The sequence below is a fragment of the Ammospiza nelsoni genome, chromosome 18 (genome assembly GCF_027579445.1).
Source record: "Ammospiza nelsoni isolate bAmmNel1 chromosome 18, bAmmNel1.pri, whole genome shotgun sequence".
NCBI classification, from domain to species: Eukaryota; Metazoa; Chordata; class Aves; order Passeriformes; family Passerellidae; genus Ammospiza; species Ammospiza nelsoni.
The window spans coordinates 10,923,341-10,942,489 of NC_080650.1; the positions used below are offsets into that span (position 1 = coordinate 10,923,341).

Below are 19,149 nucleotides of genomic sequence, written 5' to 3' on the forward strand. Positions count from 1 at the left end.
TGAATAGCAGCTGAGATCATGCTTAATATCTGCCAGGCTGGGATGAAGGAGCACCAGAACTGCTCCTCTGTGTCTCAATAACAGCACTCCCTGTAACCCAACAGTGCTGATCTCTTTGGAGATTTGACCTTTCCCCCCCTGCATGTAAGACATTATCATGCATATTTACCCATACAAGCCTAAAGGCCTTAAAAACCTGAAAAGTTCTCAGAAAAATTTATTTCCATAAATTAAAAACACACACAAAAGAAACAGTAAAATTTTAGATTCACACAATATTGAACAAAAACAAAATGCCAAGAGCATGATGGAGGCTAATGGCACAAATGTACAAATTCTCATTGAGCTATTTGTTACCTTGATAGCATCATACAGACTTGTAATCCACAGTTACTATCCATAGTCTAGAAAAGCACCTGGAACATAATATACCAAAGGCCCACCTGAAATAAAATACAATGAATGACAACTGCTTGCAGGAACTCAGATCCAGCAAGCACAGGAACTCAAATGTATGCAGACACAAGCCAGGCAGGCAAATGCTGTACATACATTAAGGAGCCTTAGCTGCTCTAGTCATAGCATGATGAAAACAATGAGTTTTTTCTTCTTTTTTTTTTTTTTTGAAAGTGATCCTTCTATCTCTGACAATCAGCAAATTTAGCAAAGAGCTGCTTGGCTCTCCTAAGAGACAGGACATGGCAAAAGCTTTGCAATCCTTCTCAAGCTCTTCTGGCCATCAGTTTGTGATGTACTTTCCATGGTGATACAAAAACATCCCCACTGGAGTGGGTCCACTTAATGAAAAGGCAAATGTACATATCCTTGTGCTAGGGATGTATGCATGACCCCAAAAGATGAATCCTCTACACTTTTCACTTTTAATTGACTGTGCCAGAAGCAGCTCAGAGTGGAAATGCCCAGTTTTTACCCAGTCACCACTCCCAGTGTACAAGCAGCAGCCACAAGGAACATGGCTGTTCCATGAGTGCTGTAAACAGAAACAGAGGTGGGAAAGGAAAAAACAAAAAAGTGCATAAGCAGGACTGACACCTGCATGCTGGGGAGGGAAAGAGATGCTTGGTCTCCACTAGCTTACATTGTCATACAAACACTAAACCAAAAGAGATTAATGCTGTGTGTTTGGGTTTCCACAAACTGAGGTCTGGGAGAAGCTAAACAACTGCAACATCATTTTGTAACTCCCCCAATTTCTGTAAACTGAAGAGTATTTTGAGTGTTTTCTTTGCTCTGCTCTCTCCACTGTAGGAAAAAAGTTCATAAATCTTATTTCAATGCAATCAGAAACAAGAGAGAATAGGGAAGATAGTAAAAAACCCCACCCTAAACAAAACCCAACACAACCCAAAGGAAAAGACTCAACACATTCCATGTTTTGAAGCACATTAGAGGTCTGAACTTCTCCTGGACCAAAGTCTCTTCCCCCCCACCCCAATCTTTATTTCCTTGAAAGCCCCAGTAAGGTTACAGCTTAACTGGGTCACTGGAAGCCTCCCATATTAATAGAAGGTGAATGAATGCTCTGTAACAATCCCATTCTATAGCACAAATCCATAAAAATATATCTCTCACTCTTGCTACCACTTCCAACTAGTCAATAATTGGGCTAATAAGCCAACATAGGGAAACTTTCAAACATTTTTTAGGAGGCAATTGATCTTTGTTTTTTAGGGATTTCTTTTTACAAAAATAAAGAGAATCAATTAGAATGTTCTACAACAGCCCAGTAAGTTAACCAGAAAAATACTATGTCAATATGTTCAAAGTTTGCCTTGTTATTTTATCCTCAAACTCCAAACACTACTACTCTAAGTGTGCACTCCTCTCTTTTCTTCAGTCTTCCTGATTAAAGATAACTAGCCTTCAAAACAAGAATATAAACTTCTACAAATCCCAGCACATAAGCTGGGAGCAAAACAAACCCAGATTAGATTTCTTTCAAGATTCAGGCACACACAGTGTAATAATTCTCTTCCATTTCTCTACTCTCAAAGCTCTGCAATTCAACAGATTGCTTGTTAACATTTAGTTTTCTGTTTGGTCAGTAACAGAAGTGGTAGAGCAACAGAAGATAATGATGGTATTTGCAGTCCTGCATTTATTGGGACTTTATAAAAATTACCCACCCATTAGGTATTTGCTCAATTTAAAGGTAAATAGAAACTCTCTTATATGGGTAGATAAATAAGAAAGTGCAAGTTCAAGTGACAAGTGAAAGAAAGAACAGACGAATTAAATTTGAGCATCCCAGCAACAACAGCTTTGCCTGAATAACTTCTCTAGGCACTAAGGGACAGAAATTACCTGAACAACAGCTAGCATTGGATTTATGCTTCAAGTGAAGTTTAACAGAAGTTATGCCAGAAGGGAGCTCTCTTCCTTCCAAAGGCAGAGCTGAGAAATTGCCCAGTGCTGCATCAGATAATTACATATGGCCTTACATAACAAAAACAATGTCCACATACTCAGAGGCTCTTTGTACAGCACTGGCTATTATGTACAACAGTGCTGTACAGAGAGTGTCTAATTATGAGCTACAGGAACTGTAAATCTAAAATGGCAAAAAAAACCCCAAACCCTTCTTGTTGACATTAAAATCAAGTTAGTATGAATGGAATTAAAATAACTTTAAAATAAGTATAAAAGATTTTGCTGGTCTTCCCTGCATGCAGCAGCTCAGCTCAGTTAAATAAAAATCTCTGCCTATGTATCCTGCAGCTTAACACCCTCATGGACCAATTACCTTTTCCTCTGGAGAAGAAGTTGGCATCAGCCAAGTAAGTAAAAAAATCTTCTATTTGGGAAAAAATAGTACTGGGCACCATTTTTCCTTAAAACATTACCTTTTTTTGAATTGAATTGTGTTAAAAGAAGCATATACAAAGTGCAAGTTATTTAATGTCTAATTATGTGGGGCTTCTGCTGCCTGGAGCCAGGAAGGGCAAAGATACTTCGAAGGAATCTTCTAAGTTAACAGAAGGAAGAAACAATTGTATGCTAATCTAGACAGCTATTTTTAATTATCAAAAAGTTAGTGGTTTATCAAGAATGTGTTTGCTAGAATTTTTCTTTATCAAACACCCTATCTCTTTTGTCAGCTTGTTAAAAATAGCCATTACAGTAACAACAGCAGACTCAAATGTGCAAATGATCTGGAGTACAGAGTTCTAGCATCACTGAAGGTGCACTACTTCCTCCCTGACACTCCTACTCTACCCCCAAAAATACATAAACATAATTAATTAAATATAAGCAGTAATTTCCAGAGGTTGAGAAAGGAAGGGTAAATTTCACGTGGCTGTGCTACACTCAAACAGGGACTTAAAAGAATCCCTCCAACAGCATTTAAAAAAAAAATAGCACCTTAAAGAGGGTCACAGCCAAAAACTGATTATCAGATGTTAGAGCAGTGGCAGAGTAAGGTATGAAGAAGTCAGTAGACTTCTCCCAAGAAAAAAATACTAAAGAAGCTGACTGGACCATTCCAGCTAAGGGGCTCCCTCAGATGCTGGAGGCCTGCTCCTGCTCACCCTCCTCTGCAAAAAAGGCTTCAAGGTCCATTAGCTTCTGACTCAGAAGAACATCTAACTCTGCACTCTGCAGTGCAGCTCTTTTTGCTCGGGTGAAACTCCCCACTGCTTTCACTTTGCCCCGTGTCTTCCTTTTCCGGGGAAGGGTAAAGTCCTGAAACTCCAGAATCCGCTTTCTCTTTTGCTGGCTGACAGAGATCAAGTGTCCGTTCTTCTCCTTGGGCTCCTCAAAGATTGTTTCCAAGCTCCTGGTAAAAAAAAAGGAACAAAAATCATGAAAACCTTAGCAGCAGCCACCTTACTGACAGGGAGATTGGGGGATTTCATAACCCAGGTAAACACACTTCTAACTTTTATATTTTATATTTACAGCCCCTCCAACTTTTATATTTTATATTTACAGCCCCTCCACACCTCTTGTAATGTTATCTGTACCTTACACCTCCTACAATGCACATTACTGCCAGCTGAGTTATTGCTGCACAGACATTTGGGTAGAATCTCTTTGTATTTCAGTTCTAAAGCACAATTATAGAATCTTAACTTTACAGAATAAATAAGTTTGAGCATTTGATGACAGGCCACGATTGTAAGTATTTTAAAGAACATGTAATTCCCTTTGAATTTTGGAAAGTTAGTACTGTACTTTGATGGAGACTGGAATAAATGGATAAGTGAAAAAATATATAAAAATCCATACTTAACCAGCTGCAAATTCTTAGTTCATATTCTATTTCACTTTTCAAAATCCAAACAGTAAAAGGTATTATTTTCAAATGAACTTTCTCTAGCAGTTTAAACTAGACCAATTTTAAGAATATATCTCCCTCTCATTTTTCATACACCTTTCATCTCCCCCCGCCCCCTAATAATTTACATTTAGGAAGGAGAACCAACCTGGCAGGAGGAGGGGACTTGTAGTTCTTGTTTGTGTAAATTTCTTCTAAACTAAATTCTTTCTTCTTAAGCCTGAAAAAGTAATGACAAATCAATCTAGAAGGAAGAATCTCATAACAATCTCTCTTCACAGCAAGCAGATTTACAAGAAACAAGTACTGTTTGCATTCTGTGCCTAAATTAAATGCTAACTAATTATGCTTTAACTAACTGGGGACCAGGAGGAATGAAAAATGAGCTCATTAAGTGCATAATTTCATAGTGTTTTATAAGGTTGGTATCAAGACTTGCCCTTTCTGCAGAGATCAATATTCCTTCCAGCATTCATTCTGTGATGCTTTGAAATATTGATGCTCAAAAGGGGAAATGCCCTTCACCTTTTTGTGAAAGCTGAGAAGTCTTACAGTTTAACAGATTAATACTTCATCTCTTGAGACTGATTTTAGTTATTGACAGTTACCCAGCTGATCTGTGAAGAAATGCATCCCTTTGTCAAAGGTGGTACCTGTGTTTAGGACAGAAGTCACACTAGATGAAATATGACTAACCTGACCAGTATGACTAGCAGGCACACTGGATGATTGACTGGAAAACTTTATCAACATCTGGCACTGTGATTCCCCACACTTTCACTGAGCTAATGCTTCCCTAAGATCATACCCCAAACAAAGAAACTGAAAAACTCCAACACAATTTGCATCAACAGAACTTCCTAACAGATCACTTCATCTCACTGTGCACTGCAGGTTGATTCATTTTCACTTTATTAATAAAAACTCCTTTCTTCTTTAGAAAAATGATTGCATTGCAGCTTGCTTTTTCACATTTTGCCTAAACTCCAGGCAGTAGTTTTGATCCAGTTGATAGAGCTGTGTCAATCATTTCTTGTAAAGGAAGTAAACATCAGATGTCACTCAACTGGGGCTGTATAAAATAGTGGTGGTAAGAGAAGCATTTATTGAAATGATTACACTCAAATGCTTTGAGTCCATTTCAGAGGCACTGCTCACCTTTTTGGTTTGGGCAGTCCCATTGGAGTAAGGTTAGGGTCTGGCTTAGGAACAGTTTTCCTGATTCGGATCTGTGAGACTTTCTTTGGCCTCTTTTCTGGCTCAGTCTTAAGAAAGAAAGATGGAAAAGTTAAAAACAAAGAAATTAAAACCATACTAGTCAACAGAATTCTCTTTTATTCTGAATATACATTATATATGGAATAAACATGCCTCTCTGGTTTGCCACCTTCTTTCTCTGCAGCAGCACAGAGTAGGACCTGCACTCTGTTTTCTCTCCTCATCTTTAACAGTCACTTGATAATATCCAGCAGCAGCTTCAGCTTCTGGAGAACCAGAGTCTGAGAGATCTAAAATATAAAATGAACTCACTTTTTTCAGTTCTGTGTCATCTTGGGATCTCAGACAGGCTGGAACAGAAGCATCTGCTTCATCAAGGGCAGGGATGTGGAGCTCAGATGCTGAAAGCCTGGGGGGAGATGGCAATGGCTCTGGAAGTGTGTGAGGCTTTGGGGATGGAGGAGGGAATGAAGTTTCCAGACTGTAACAGAGAAAAGGGGAACATGAATGTAGATTGATACCCAAGTGATAATGCAACAGCACTCCATGCTCTCAGGAGATGTTCCTAAATTGCAATATGGGCACGAAACCCCAACACATTTCACAGAAATGGCCCAAGTGAATGAACTCTGGCACACACATACAGCCCAAACCTGCTGCATCCCACATTGATACTGACACCACCTAAATTGCCAGAGCATTTGAACATGTCATTTAAAACCCCACTCTCTTCCTTTTCATACAGCTAAACAGTATACAGCTCTATATATGAACTGACAGAAAGGGATCAATCCTCCTTTTCTACCAGCAAATTTCTTTGACACAACTATTAATCACACTTTTTGTTTACAGATAAAATATAGCTGATACCTGCCATCCCTGCACTTAGAAGGAACAGAAGGAAGTTTCAGCACCTATCATCCAGTTGCTAAGGCAGAAAGGACTTCTATCCAAGTAAGGAGTCAAACTTCTATAGTTTCACATATTCATTTCATAAGAAGTGGCACAACATGGTTGAAAGTAACAGAACTTTCTGTCCAATGTTTTATGTGGTGTTTGCATAACTGCCCCTCCACTCCTCCATTACATCACCCAGCTTACCTCACCCACTTCCTAATCAGAAAGCTGTTCTGGGAGTGAACTGCCAAAAGCTGAAAGCCAAAATGACATTACAATGGCTTTCTGAGGAAGGTTATGATCCCACTACTCAGAGTAAATACCAACACCCCAGATACTCACTGTATTGCATGGCCTGCAGGCTGCAGTGCTCCCATACTCTGCACAGGTGAGTGTGGTAACATGGCACAGCTGGGTCAAAGAGGAATGAAAAAAAACAAAACAAGACAGACAGAAATTAGGGCTACACTATAAAAAGGCAAAGGAAAAATTATTAGTATAAACTGTAAGACAAGATGCTCATATCAGGAATGAGAATGAAAGACTAAAATGATACAAAAGAAAGCCACATCTGTTTAGGTAACTAAATTTCATTGTTAGGGAAACTGTCCTGCTTTCCTTTAAAAATGGTACTAATGAGAAAAGGAAATAAAGGCACAGAAAGAGAATGAGACAGTAATATTAAAAGTCATAATTATTTAAAGTCTGAAAATTGTCATTCTTTCTATGAAAGTCTATTTTTCTTATTCAAAACTTCAAGTTTTTACAATTTAAGTAACCAAAAACCTTGAAGGACTTGGTTACTAAAGAAAATAGTGCATAATGGCAACAGTAACAGGTAAAAGGAAGTACTTCCATTAAATTAACTCCCTGTTGTCTCTAACTCCCACAGTACCCTTACTTGATTGGAATAACCAAAGGCCTTTCCATAAGGGTTGGTAATGACCAGAATTCTATGGCATAAAAGTCAGCACAGCAGCTCTAAGTCCTTTGATATTAAGATTTACTTTTGTGCCCAAATTGTTAACAGCAGGAAATTACTCAGGACAGCTTTTATTACATTCAACAGCAAATCTTGTATTTGCTGTTCTCTCTAACCAGCAGTGAAACGCATTTCACTGTTCTAACGTAAAGATGTCACAGCCAGACTGGAGTTCTACAAAGGAAATGAAAACCAGCCATGCTGGAAGCACAGGGAAGTCCAACTACACATAAAGAGGTCAGAAAAACCCAGTTATTGTGTTCATCACTTATGTCAGAACTGTAACATTTTGTTTCAACATTCCACTCATTATTCCAGTGTTACTGGAAGCTGTATCCATAGTGCAGCACAGCCCTCTCTGTCAGAGACAGAGCTTATTGTTTTATGCAATAATAATACAAAATTATAAGCACAGAAGGAAATCACTTTAGAAATTTTTAATTCAAATAAGCATTAATTAGAAAACAACTTGACTGAAAGAATGTTTTATTATTGATAGTGGAAGGGACAGTGGAAGTTAGGCAGGGCAACTACTTTAGTTCCCTGTTCTCCTGGTTATTAAGAAAACGAATTGTGAGTGAAATATTTTAAAGAGAACAAATATTTTCCAGATGAAAATGGCCTGCAGGGAACTTTTTGATTTTTCTGATTTTTAATTATCTTAAAACAGGCAAGAATTTCTGTCATAGTGGGAGCTGAAAAAGCTTTTATACTGCACAAAACATACCTCTAACATTTATGTACCAAACAGCTGAGTGGGACAGATTTATGTCTGCCTCATACACATAGCTGTAAGGTATTCTGGAGGAAAAAAAAAACCAAATTGAGTTTTAGGGTATTTTAATTCTGGATTATTTTTCACTTGAAGATGTTTGATTTGAATACTCTCCCTTTGGGAAAAAGATCACCACTCATAGCAAAGCACTTTTCTAATGACTCCTTACATCAGGAATGAAATCCTCTGACACATTAGCTGACTGGATGTGTTGTCCCGAGCTGCTGAGGAGCCTGCACACTTAGGGATGGGGAAAATCCCAAGTTCTCATCTCCCAGTCCAAGGAGAGCATGCCTCAGCAACACAAAAGACTGAATTCACATTATACACACAACTCAGTTTTAAAAAGATGTTTTGTTTTTAACAATGTGTTATTTTTAAGTTTAGTGCTCAAACTGTACTTTACTGGTCTGATCACTTTCAGAGTATGGAATGAAAATGGAAGTAAGTCCCATAGAATGTGCTGCAAAAATTGTCTCTATGCCATTATTCTACTTAATTCTTTTAGTGCAGACAGCTCCAGAATGGAGCAGTGCTTTGCTCACTCACACCTTTGGCAGACATTACAATTTATATTAATAAGTGATAAACTTTTAGGTATGTTACCCATTTATACAAAGCAAAGTGCAGCATTTGTTATCTGGCAAGATTTTTGGTTACACTTGTGTCAATCTGTGACACAGGCTAAATTCAACAGCTCTCCACAGACTGCCACACTAATCAAACCAATTAATTAAACAGACTTTGGTACAGTGCTCATGAAGCTCTCTGCCCAGAAAATGCAGGGTGACAAAATCAGGGACTGATCTGCCCTATGTTACTGAGGGATAGAGGGCAAAATCTTTGCTCAAGGGCATGCAAAAATCCTGGAACAGAGCTAGGAACTTCTTTCATTCTTTTTATTAGCAAAATGATCTTAAATGCTCATAGCAAAGTAAAATTAAATATGAAAAATAGATTTCAGTCCTCTTCCCACTTGTAACAAGATTGACACACAGAGAAAAATTCATTACCAATATTAACTGGAGCTACATTTGCTTGTGCCTGCATCACATATGAAAATCCATAGCATGCATAAAGAGGTTTCAATTAGCATAGAATGGTCATGGAATACAATTAAAAATGTTACTGAATGACAACCCCCCACCCTTTACAATTCTTCCTGACCTGATATTGAGCATTTTACAGTGGTTCCAAGGGGTCTTTGTGGCTCAGACCTCTGAAAAAAACTTTCCTACCTCGGAAATCCAGTTCCTCTGCAGTCACTCAGAATAGACCTAATGAAGTAGCTCACCTTTTGCATTATATACTCTGATGCATGGTGTGTATATTTTGCAAGGGAGAAGAAAATAGAGTTAGCCATTCTGCCAAAACAGGATAGTATTAGAGCAGTGAAGGCAATATATTTATATTCAGCTAAAAGACTGTTCTGTAAGAAAGGATCTTCCACGCTGAGCCATTCCTGGAGCAGAATGTGTAGATGTGGAACAGGAGAAACTGACTCTCCAGTGCAAGCTGCAATCACCCTCTCCCTCCCAAAAAGGAGCAAGAATATACCCTGCACACATTTAATCTCAGAAATAAGGTGATGGGTTTTACCTGTTCTCGATGGCCACACTTGGCTGCCACTTGCAGTGACTGGAAAGGAGAGGAGTGATTTCGGAAGGACAGACAGCGGGACCGTGCTGACTCCATATGGACAACACCCTGCCCAGGGAGTATGGCAGTGAGGACACCAGGCCATGGGACACACACCTCGGCAGCCTGGCCCCTTTCAAACCCTGGGCCAGCTGGGATATAAACAGTCTCTGGATGGTGGGAATATGGCTGGTTAAGTTTCTTCTTCTTGTCCAAATCCTGTAACATCCAGGGGAAGAAAGTGCCAAAACTGTGTGAAGGCCGAGCGTGGAACAACCTCCTCTTCTTCCAGCTACAGTGTTTCTTCCAGGGTCAGGATAAACAGCAACAGTCCTGGGGGTTGTTATGGAGTGAGAGGAATGAAGATCATTATTTACACAGGAAACTTCCTGGAAAGCTGTTGTATCTGAACAGCTCTGAGAAAGGAGAAAAGACAAAGTCCACTTTGAAGCTGATGCTGGAGTTTCTCTGAAAACTGGGCTGTGATGTACAGAGTGCTGGGATGTAATCCCTCTGAGGTCTGTCACAGGACTGGAGTCCAATTTTATGTGGCAAGAAATTGGGAAAACTGAGGTGTCCAAGCAAGAGGCTGGAGGTCCGTGGCTTAAATCTGAAGAAAGTATTTTGGTAGTTTCTACAGGATAAAGTGCCAAAGGCTGAAAGCTGAACATCTTGGTGCAGCAGCTGTCAGCCCAGCGTGAGTGTACGTTCCTGTTAATGCAAGAAAAGGCTTCCAAGAGATTTTTAGATCTACATTGGCTGTACCTGTCACCCACTGGAAGAATTTCAGAAGAAGATGGCAGAGGTTCTAAGTCACGGCTGCTTTTGGCAGGGGCCAGGAGCTTGCTGGCCATTGCAGACAACTTGCTCAGTAATGCTGGTTCTTTGGTACATTTTCTAAATTTCAAACTGTTCAACAAACTGCACCTCTTGGCCCTCTGCCTTGGCATATGCACAAATCTCATGGCTGTTTCCTTTTCCACTGTTGATGCTTTACATGCAAAGTACAAAGATTCCAGAAGCGGGTTTTCCTGTTTAGGGAATATTTCCAGGGGAATCTCAGAGACAGGTGAACTTTTCATTGTTTTGATTTTTCTTACGGTTTTTAGCTGATACAATGTGGGAACTTTTTTGCATGTCCTTCCAGGTTGTATTTTTAATGGAAGAGGTCCTCTTGGTTTATTTGTAGTTCCTCTTCGTTTATTTGTAGTTCCAAAGGCACCAGGGATCCCATCATACCCTAAATTAAGGTTCAGGTTTTCCATTTCTGAATCCTGAGTCTTCAAAAACTGTGAACTAATAAAATCTGTGGTAATCTTTGGCCTTTTAACTTCTTGTAAAGTGCTACATAGTTTACTTTCAGTGCCTCTTACAGCAACAATCTCCTCTGAAGGACCCCCAAAGTTCATACTTCTAGATGTCATCAACTCAGCTGAAGAGCTGCATAAGAGTTCAGAACTGTGCAACACACTTGGTTGCAGTATGATTTTTGCTTTCTCCTGATGTTCTAACTTCTGTTCTTGTTGTGCCTTGTCCAACTGATGTGCTTCCATCTTTCCATACTTCTTCTGTATAAATATTTGACGTTCCTCTATTTGATCAGGTCTCTCTGAGCATAAAGCCCCATCCTCCTTGCAAACTGCACCAGTTGGTATTTTGTCCTGGCCTTCTGTTACTTCCTTTACATTATCTTTGCTCCATGCATTCAATTTGTAAGGCACACACGCTTCACTGCAAACCACACAGTTTGGGGATGGCTCTTTGCAACTGTCTGATAGTGTGCTCAGAGGTGGAGAAAACGTGGGCGTTGCATCATCCTGCACTTCTGGGGCAGCCTCTGTGGCAGATACAGCTCCAGCCTCACAGTCATGCACAGTTTCTGAAAGTACACTAGTACCTGCTGAGTTTGGGAGCTTTGTATCATTCTGTCTTTCATCTGAAAGATTATTTAATTTGGATCTTGGGATTTCTTCCAAAACCTTTGCATAATTCTCAATCCTGAGGAGGACTATTTTGCTACCAGACTCTTCAGAATCTTCCAACAAGTCCCATGAACAATCTTTGGGCAGCCTTCCTCTAGGGGCTTCCTCTTTTCCCATCATCTCTTGTACACAGGTATTCTTAAATTTTTCTTGACCAGAAGGACTTTCTGGTGAGCTCACATCCATGTCTTTGGTTGGTGTGCAAAGTCCCTCACCCTTCAGACTTTCTTTGCTGTGGGCACAAACTCTTGAGCTTTTGGCACCATTCAGAGAGCCAGCTGCTGATTCATTTCCTGAAGATGGAACCTCAATATTGCTGGATTTTTTCTTAACAGAAATTGTTATGGAAAGGATTTTTGTCATTGAAGTATCTTTGCTAATTTTTTTGTCTGCAGATGAAATATCTCTTTGTGTATTCACAGGTGACAGACACAGCTTTACTTTCTCAGGCAGAGAGATGTGAGAGTTCAGAGCTGACACAGTTTCTGAATCCACCTGAGTCTTACTAGAAGTTTCTTGGATGTCAAACTTTTCAGAATGGGATGCAGAAATACCCCTTTGAGCATCAGTTTCTTTACCAGGTTTAGAAGTTAACTGTGGGCAAGAGTTACTTAGGATAGGAGTTATACTCAGACTTTCTCTGTTTTCTGTACCTGACAGCACATTTATATTTTCTGGCTTATCTGTATTCTTAAACTTCTCTTGACCAGGAGGACCTTTTGGTGAGCTCATGTCCATGTCTTTCCCAGCTGGCATGCAAAGCCCCTCACCTTTCAGACTTTCTTTGCTGTGGTCACAGACTTTTGAGCTTTTGGCACTATTCAGAGAGCCAGCTGCTGATTCATTGCCTGAAGATGGAATCTCAATATTGCTCATTTTTTTCTTAACAGAAATTGTTACAGAAAGGATTTTTGTCATTGAAGTATCTTTGCTAAAAACTTCAGCTGAAGATGAATGACAATTATCTCTTTGTGTACTCTTGGGTGACATACACAGCTTTTCTTTCCCAGGCAGAGAGATGTCAGAGTTCAGAGCTGACACAGTTTCTGAATCTGCCTGAGTCTCAACACAAGATTCTTGGATGTCAAACTTTCCAAACTGAGATGGACCAACGCCCTTTTGAGCATCAGTTTCTTTACCAGGCTCAATAGTTAACTGTGGGTGAGAGTTGTTTAAGATAGGATTTATACTCAGACTTTCTCTGTTTTCTGTATCTGAAAGCATATTCCTATTTTCTGGCTTGTATGAAAGACTCCCATGAATTGATGAAATGGGCAGAAATTGAGCACTAATTGTATTTTCCTGGTTCTCCACCAACCACTTTATCTTTGGCAAAGATTGCTGCATTTTGTTTCCTGCAAACACCAGCTCTGCTTGCTCTTTTGCACATTGGATAAAACGAGCCTGCTGTGGGCACTGTGCTTTGTCATCAGAAAAGTTTTCTTCAAGAGCTCCTTTATTGTTTCTTTCACGTCTGTTCTCATGTTCTTGTAGTCTGATTGTCTTCTCTTCAATCAGATCACTGATGGAGTCCATGGATCCTGAAGAATCTTCATTTTTCACACCAATTAAAGAGTCCAAACCCATTACATTCTCTCGTAGAGCTCCTTTAAAGCTGGTTTCTCTTGCACATTTATGGTCTAACAGAGGCAGGTCACCACCTGTTTTTAGCAGAACCTCTTCACTGTGATTAGGATCAGTTTTGTCTCTTTCCACAGAACCAGTTGTGCTTTGTGAGCCAGTGTTTGGTTGGTTGGTTAAACTTTCTAAATGCTGCTCACTGCCCAGCACTGGGACATCACACTCACTCTGACAGGGATGAAACTGATTCCCCAAGGGACAAAGGGTCTCCTCAGCATGTTGTGTTGGAATGTTCACGCTGTCCAGGGCTGGCTGTGGATCACAGGTTGAAGGGCTACACTCAGAGGGATCAGCTGGGAGCAATGGCATTTCTTCCTGCTCATGTTCTCTCTTCCATGGGCCTAAGAGAGAGTTGTAAAATCCAAAATGATGAGCACAGGTGTTTTTGTTAGATCTGATTAATAGCTGTTCACGAGTCCTATTTCTCTGATTGCCTTCAGGAGCATTTGGGGAATCCAAAGCTTTTGTTTTATCAAACTCCTCTGTCTGGGAAGCACACGTGCCAATGTGTTCTTTTGCCTCATCTCTGTCACAAACAATTTCACTGCACATTGCTTTACAAAGATCAAATTGTTCCACAAACTTCATGTTCTTATTTGAAACTTCATCTCTTGCCAATGTAGCAGCAGACTTCTCTGCAGTATATGCTGAGCAAAACATGTTTTTTCCTGTGGGAATATAATTTGTACCATGCAGAGCTCTACCTCTGTTGCCCCAGTCATTTTCCCAAAGAAGAGATCCACGTGCCAAAGGGGTGTGTGCTTTTGGAAAGATCATTGCCTCTCTACTGTTATATCCTGATGAAGACACTCCTTCCAAATTATCATTTTCTTCAATCTTATCAACTTCAACACCAAAAGACTGACTGTTCAGGAAAACTTCATCCACACATGTACTCCCTGATAAAATACAGGAAGTGCTGGCAGCTGTACCCTGGTTTTTTATACTCTTGTTATTATAAAGCCATGTGTGACAATGTTCATTTTCTAAACCAATGACCATTCTCTCCATATTTCCTGCAGAAGATTTTATATTCATTTGGGATACTCTGCTTGCTGTATTAGGGTTATCAAAAGTCATGTAATTTACAGAAGACTTGAATTTGTCTTTATGAAGCAAAACTTCAGCAACTTTTCCCGCTGGTGTTCCAGAAGCAGCAATTAATTCTTTTCTAGACCAATTATCCCAGGCCTTGTCCCTGCATGAAACTTCATTATTAGTACAAGGAAGACACTCTTTATAATGAGGTTCTCTTGATTTTTGTAAAACAGGAGGTAGAGTTACATTTAGTGTATAAAACAAATTTGTTTTGTTCCCAGTGTATAAGCTGTCATTACTATCAGCTTCTGCAGCTCCAGCTAAACCACCAGCCAACTCTTCTGATGTTTTATTGCTCCCAGATTCCTTTTCAAGCAGTTGTGCCTTGGGTGAGTCTTTTCCTAGCTTGGTACCAAGGTGAAGACAGCTGTGGTTACTGAGAGGAGGGATTTTATTGGCAGTACTATAAAAGCAGATGTCTCTCTGCCCGGTTTCATGGGAAGTAATGTTACTTGTTTCCATCCACAAACTATTTTCTTTTGTATCATTCTTGCATGGGTCACTGACAGAGAATTGCCACTGGTCCTTTTTCAGCTTCGCACCGTCTGATGGGAATATTTTCAATTTTTCTTTTGAGAACTCAGGAGATGAAGCAACAGAACCAAAAACTGGAGAATGACACTGCTCAGAGTTAGCAGCCTTTTGAGCTTCAGGCCAGCTACAAATTTCAACGTTATCTCCCACAGCAATTTTTCTCCAGACTTCAGCAGCTTCTTCAGATTCAGAGCTGTATGATTTTCCTATAGCAGCACTTAATTCCCTCGGATCAGGTTTTGCACTAGATAATCCTTTTTTCCTTACCACTGAGATCTTCTCTAGTGGTGCAGATGTGGAGGTTTGGTTTTTCAAAAACCCAGTTCCGTGATCATAAAGAGTGTGGTGTTTGATGTTTTGGGGAAGGTACTTCTGGGGAGTTTCTCCGAGAATTCTGTGAACTGCACAACTGCCTTCTGGTGGCATATTTCCCAAGTCCAGATAACAGCTGCTTTTCAGAACCGGACAGAAAACTTTAGATCTTTGTGTGGAGAGTGTTCTACAGCTTTCTGCTGAGAACAACTCATGAGGTGCCTTTTGTTCTGGTACAGGACCCTTAAAGAAGTCATAAGCATCATTTTCTTCATCCTGCTGACAAGTCTGGCAATTAGCAAGTGATGTACTGAATTCCTTAAGCGGATTTTGTCTGGGTAACTTTTCTTCTCTAACCTCCAACACAGACACATCACTCCCCCCTGTTCTCAATGGCATGGCAGCACGGGGTTCTGACCCACTATAGTCACTTGTTTTTTGTAGATGATCTGCAGCTGCTCCAATGTCCATGACTTTTAAAGGCCCTAAAAAACCTAAGATGCTGCTTTCTGAAACCCCAGCTCTGGCCATGACTGGGCATTGATTGCCCTCAGGTGGAAGACCTGTACTCACTCTGTCATTCCTGTATCCTGCTTTACTAAATATCCTAGTCCCATCAGCCTTCATACCTTGTACTTCTTCAGTGAGCTTTGGCAGAGTTTCAGCTGTCACCTGAACATTTGCTTGGTTTTCTTCTGCATAAGAAAAAAAATAAAGCAAATCAGAACTATAAGCTAAATTTAGAAGACATTCAGCTTATTAAGTACCTTTGTTGTTGTACACAACACTGTGCAGTGTTGGTTACCAAATGTTCTTAAAAGTGAGAATTGATGCTATCAATTTTAGTACAAGTCTTTAATAGAAGAAACAAACTATTCCACCACAAAGCTAAGGCAACAAAAACAATCCTTTTCACTACAGACACTTCCATGAGCAGCAGGCAGTCCAAGGCCTGTACATTTCAGATTCCTCTAACATCAAGCTAGGTGAATGCAGGTCCTGTAGCTTAACACATAGGAAGCCGTGGCCAACATTAAAATAATGCTTATTTGTAAGATGAAAATTGAACATAGGCTGGGACTTGATCTGCTCCAGCCTAGAAATAGGGCTGGCCATTGTGTGGCCATTTCCATCTCTTCTTCCTCGGAGTCATGTCTGTCAGTAACTCATCCACAGGAAAACAAGACATATCTCATCTGCCCAAGCAATTTAGATTATTAATAAACTTTTTTCTGTAAAATCACAAAGAAGGTGCTAACTAAAAATATTACAGTTACTGTAAAATATCTTCACACTCAAAACTTTACAGGGAACATATTTACTCAGACTTCTGCAGATCTTTTCCCTCTTTCCTTGCAAGCACCAAGACTAGATGGCATTTGCAAGCTAAATACAAGCTTAGGTAAAGATAGCAGGGAGGGAAAAGAAAATAATTACTAGATGCAGGCAAAGTGACCAAAGTACATGGACCTAGAAAATTATGGAGGATCATGAAATTAATAATTACTTTAACTGTCCTCTTTCTTTGGATTCTGCACTTTCAAGTGTATTTTTCAGAACACTCAAAAACGAATGAGTAATACTTTTATATATATATATATATATATATATATATATATATGCTATTACTGCTCTCATGCACTCCATCTTTGAAACAAAAGGAAATACAAAACATCTGCTATTAAAAAACCTCTTCTGCTTTGGAAACAAATAACTAAACCACATCTTCTGCAGAAAAGGTCTTGAGGCAAGTACATACCGTGCCAGGAGAAAGTAAAGCATTAAGTTTTGATAGTGTTATAGTTACACAGGGTAATACTTTCTAAATGAGCCATCTCACAATCACTCATCTGTTTTAAATCAACAATAAATAACTGGGAGAGAAGCAGGGGCTGGATAGGGATGTACAGCTAAATAACTACCTGTGCTCCTCAGAGATCCTGCAATTTCAGTGCAATAGGTTCTCAAAGACTTTGCCTCTTGCTCATTTAGGTGAGGGTCCTCCTGAAACAAGACAGAAATATGGTCAGACATGGTTAGCTATGGTTAGACAGAAAAATGGTTAGATCTTCTGAAGTGTCTCATGTCTCAGGGACTGCATCTGCTCAGCTGGGTTAGTTCAGAATAAGGAATTCACTAAGAAACCTCCAGACACATCAGCCTTGCCCAGAGGCAGCCTTGCACTGCAAGGGCTTCACCAAGCACTAAGGATGTGTCCCCAAAACATTGCTGTATTTAACTGCAGTGAATACTCAATCTTGTGATGTGGCAGCTAAAATATAAGTACATGGCTTAAAATGCGAATTATTGAAAATTGGAATGAGAAGAGTAATCCAGTCTCCATGTCTAGTTCACACCCCCAAACCACTACCACTAGACTCCTGGGAAGATGTGTCTCTATTAGAACTTGCCTTCTACTATTCCTTGGACTCAAACCCACAAACCCTGGAATAGGTGACCTAGATCTGCCAGCAAAACCACCAAACCATGATCCCACAACCAAACCACCTGCATTTGGAAATATGCAAAACTTAATCTTGAAAACAGAATTACTATCAGGAATTTAACAATTTTAATTTCACAAAAGTGACAAATATTTTTTTAAAAGTCAGATAAATCAAACAGATATCAAAATTTGGAATTAAACACACAAAATTATGCAACACCCAATAATTAAGGTAAAACACTCAGCTGTGCTGAGTTCCATATCTGCCTTACACCATTCCAGCAGTATTTAAGCAAGTGAAAACATTGGTATTTTAAATTACTGCTGGTCTACTGAATTATTGTCTAATTTTTCACTGGACCCACAATAATCCAGATACTGACACTGACACACACACACTCCTGGATGTGCCCAAGGCCAGGCTAGACAGGGCTCTGAGCAACCTGGTCTAGTGGAAGGTGTCCCTGCCCATGGCAAGGGGTTGGAACAAGATGACCTTCAGGTCCTCATCCCACCCAAGCCATTTTAAGATTCTATACTAGAAGACACAAACAAGAACCAGGAAACCCATTGCCAAACTCACTGCCTAGTGACTCTAAGCCTAAATTCAAATTATGTCATGCAGGGATTCATTTCTGCATTCACTTACTTGTTCTGACCAACTTTTCCCCAGAGTTAAAGAACAACACTCAGCGTGATGGTCCTCAGCACCTTGTGCCTCTTCATCTTCTTTCTGGTACCCATCACCAGAACAGTCTAGTTTCCTAAAGTGTCTTTTTCTGCTTTTTTCATCCTCTGCAAGGTCTCCAGCCTGTAGTAATTCTTCAGGAAAGGATTGTGCTGGCCCATGAGAAATCACCTGGAGCACATCGCCCAGATCCTGTGTCTTGTGGCAGAAGTTTCCCAGGGCAGAAGTCCATGGCCCATCCCTGTGAGCCAGCACGGGCACCGGCCCATCCGACTGTGCATCCAAGCCCAGGCTGGGCCCCGGCACTGCCATGAGGTCCCTGGAGAAGCTCTCTGGCAGCCCAGGGTACAACTCCTCTGTTACAGCAGACACTGAGGAATCAAGGAGAGACTCCACCCCCGATGAGAGCATCAGGGCTGTTGAAGATCAGCTGCCCTGAGCTTTTCAGTTTATCCTAAAAATAAAAGCAACGTTAAATCAACATACATTGGACTAACCATAGAAAACCCTGAGCTGGAAGGGATCCTCAAGGATCACTGAAATCCAACTTCTGGACTAGATTAAAAGGAAAAGCTTAATTCCTCAAGATTCAAGTATATATATTTAAGAAAGACGCTTCCAAATATATCTTTAAGAAA

General features: G+C 40.0%; 1 protein-coding gene across 3 annotated transcripts; it reads right to left on the bottom strand.

Moving 5' to 3' along the window:
* Nucleotides 1-199: 199 nt before the first annotated feature.
* PRR14L (proline rich 14 like) lies at nt 200-18,930 on the bottom strand. 3 transcript variants are annotated; one of them, XM_059484934.1, is made up of 8 exons: nt 18,473-18,930; nt 17,300-17,381; nt 9,772-16,072; nt 6,758-6,826; nt 5,831-5,999; nt 5,459-5,565; nt 4,449-4,520; nt 200-3,799 (listed from the first exon to the last, which is right to left on the bottom strand). In XM_059484934.1, exons 1-8 carry the CDS (start codon nt 18,920-18,922, stop codon nt 3,523-3,525), a joined length of 7,527 nt encoding a protein of 2,508 aa, XP_059340917.1. In that variant the 5' UTR covers nt 18,923-18,930; the 3' UTR covers nt 200-3,522. The 3 variants fall into 3 exon arrangements, with proteins under 3 accessions (XP_059340917.1, XP_059340919.1, XP_059340918.1); XM_059484935.1 differs by having other exon boundaries at nt 3,742-3,799; nt 16,007-16,072; XM_059484936.1 differs by lacking the exons at nt 9,772-16,072; nt 17,300-17,381; nt 18,473-18,930 and having other exon boundaries at nt 6,758-9,725.
* Between the last annotated feature and the right edge of the window lie 219 nt (nt 18,931-19,149).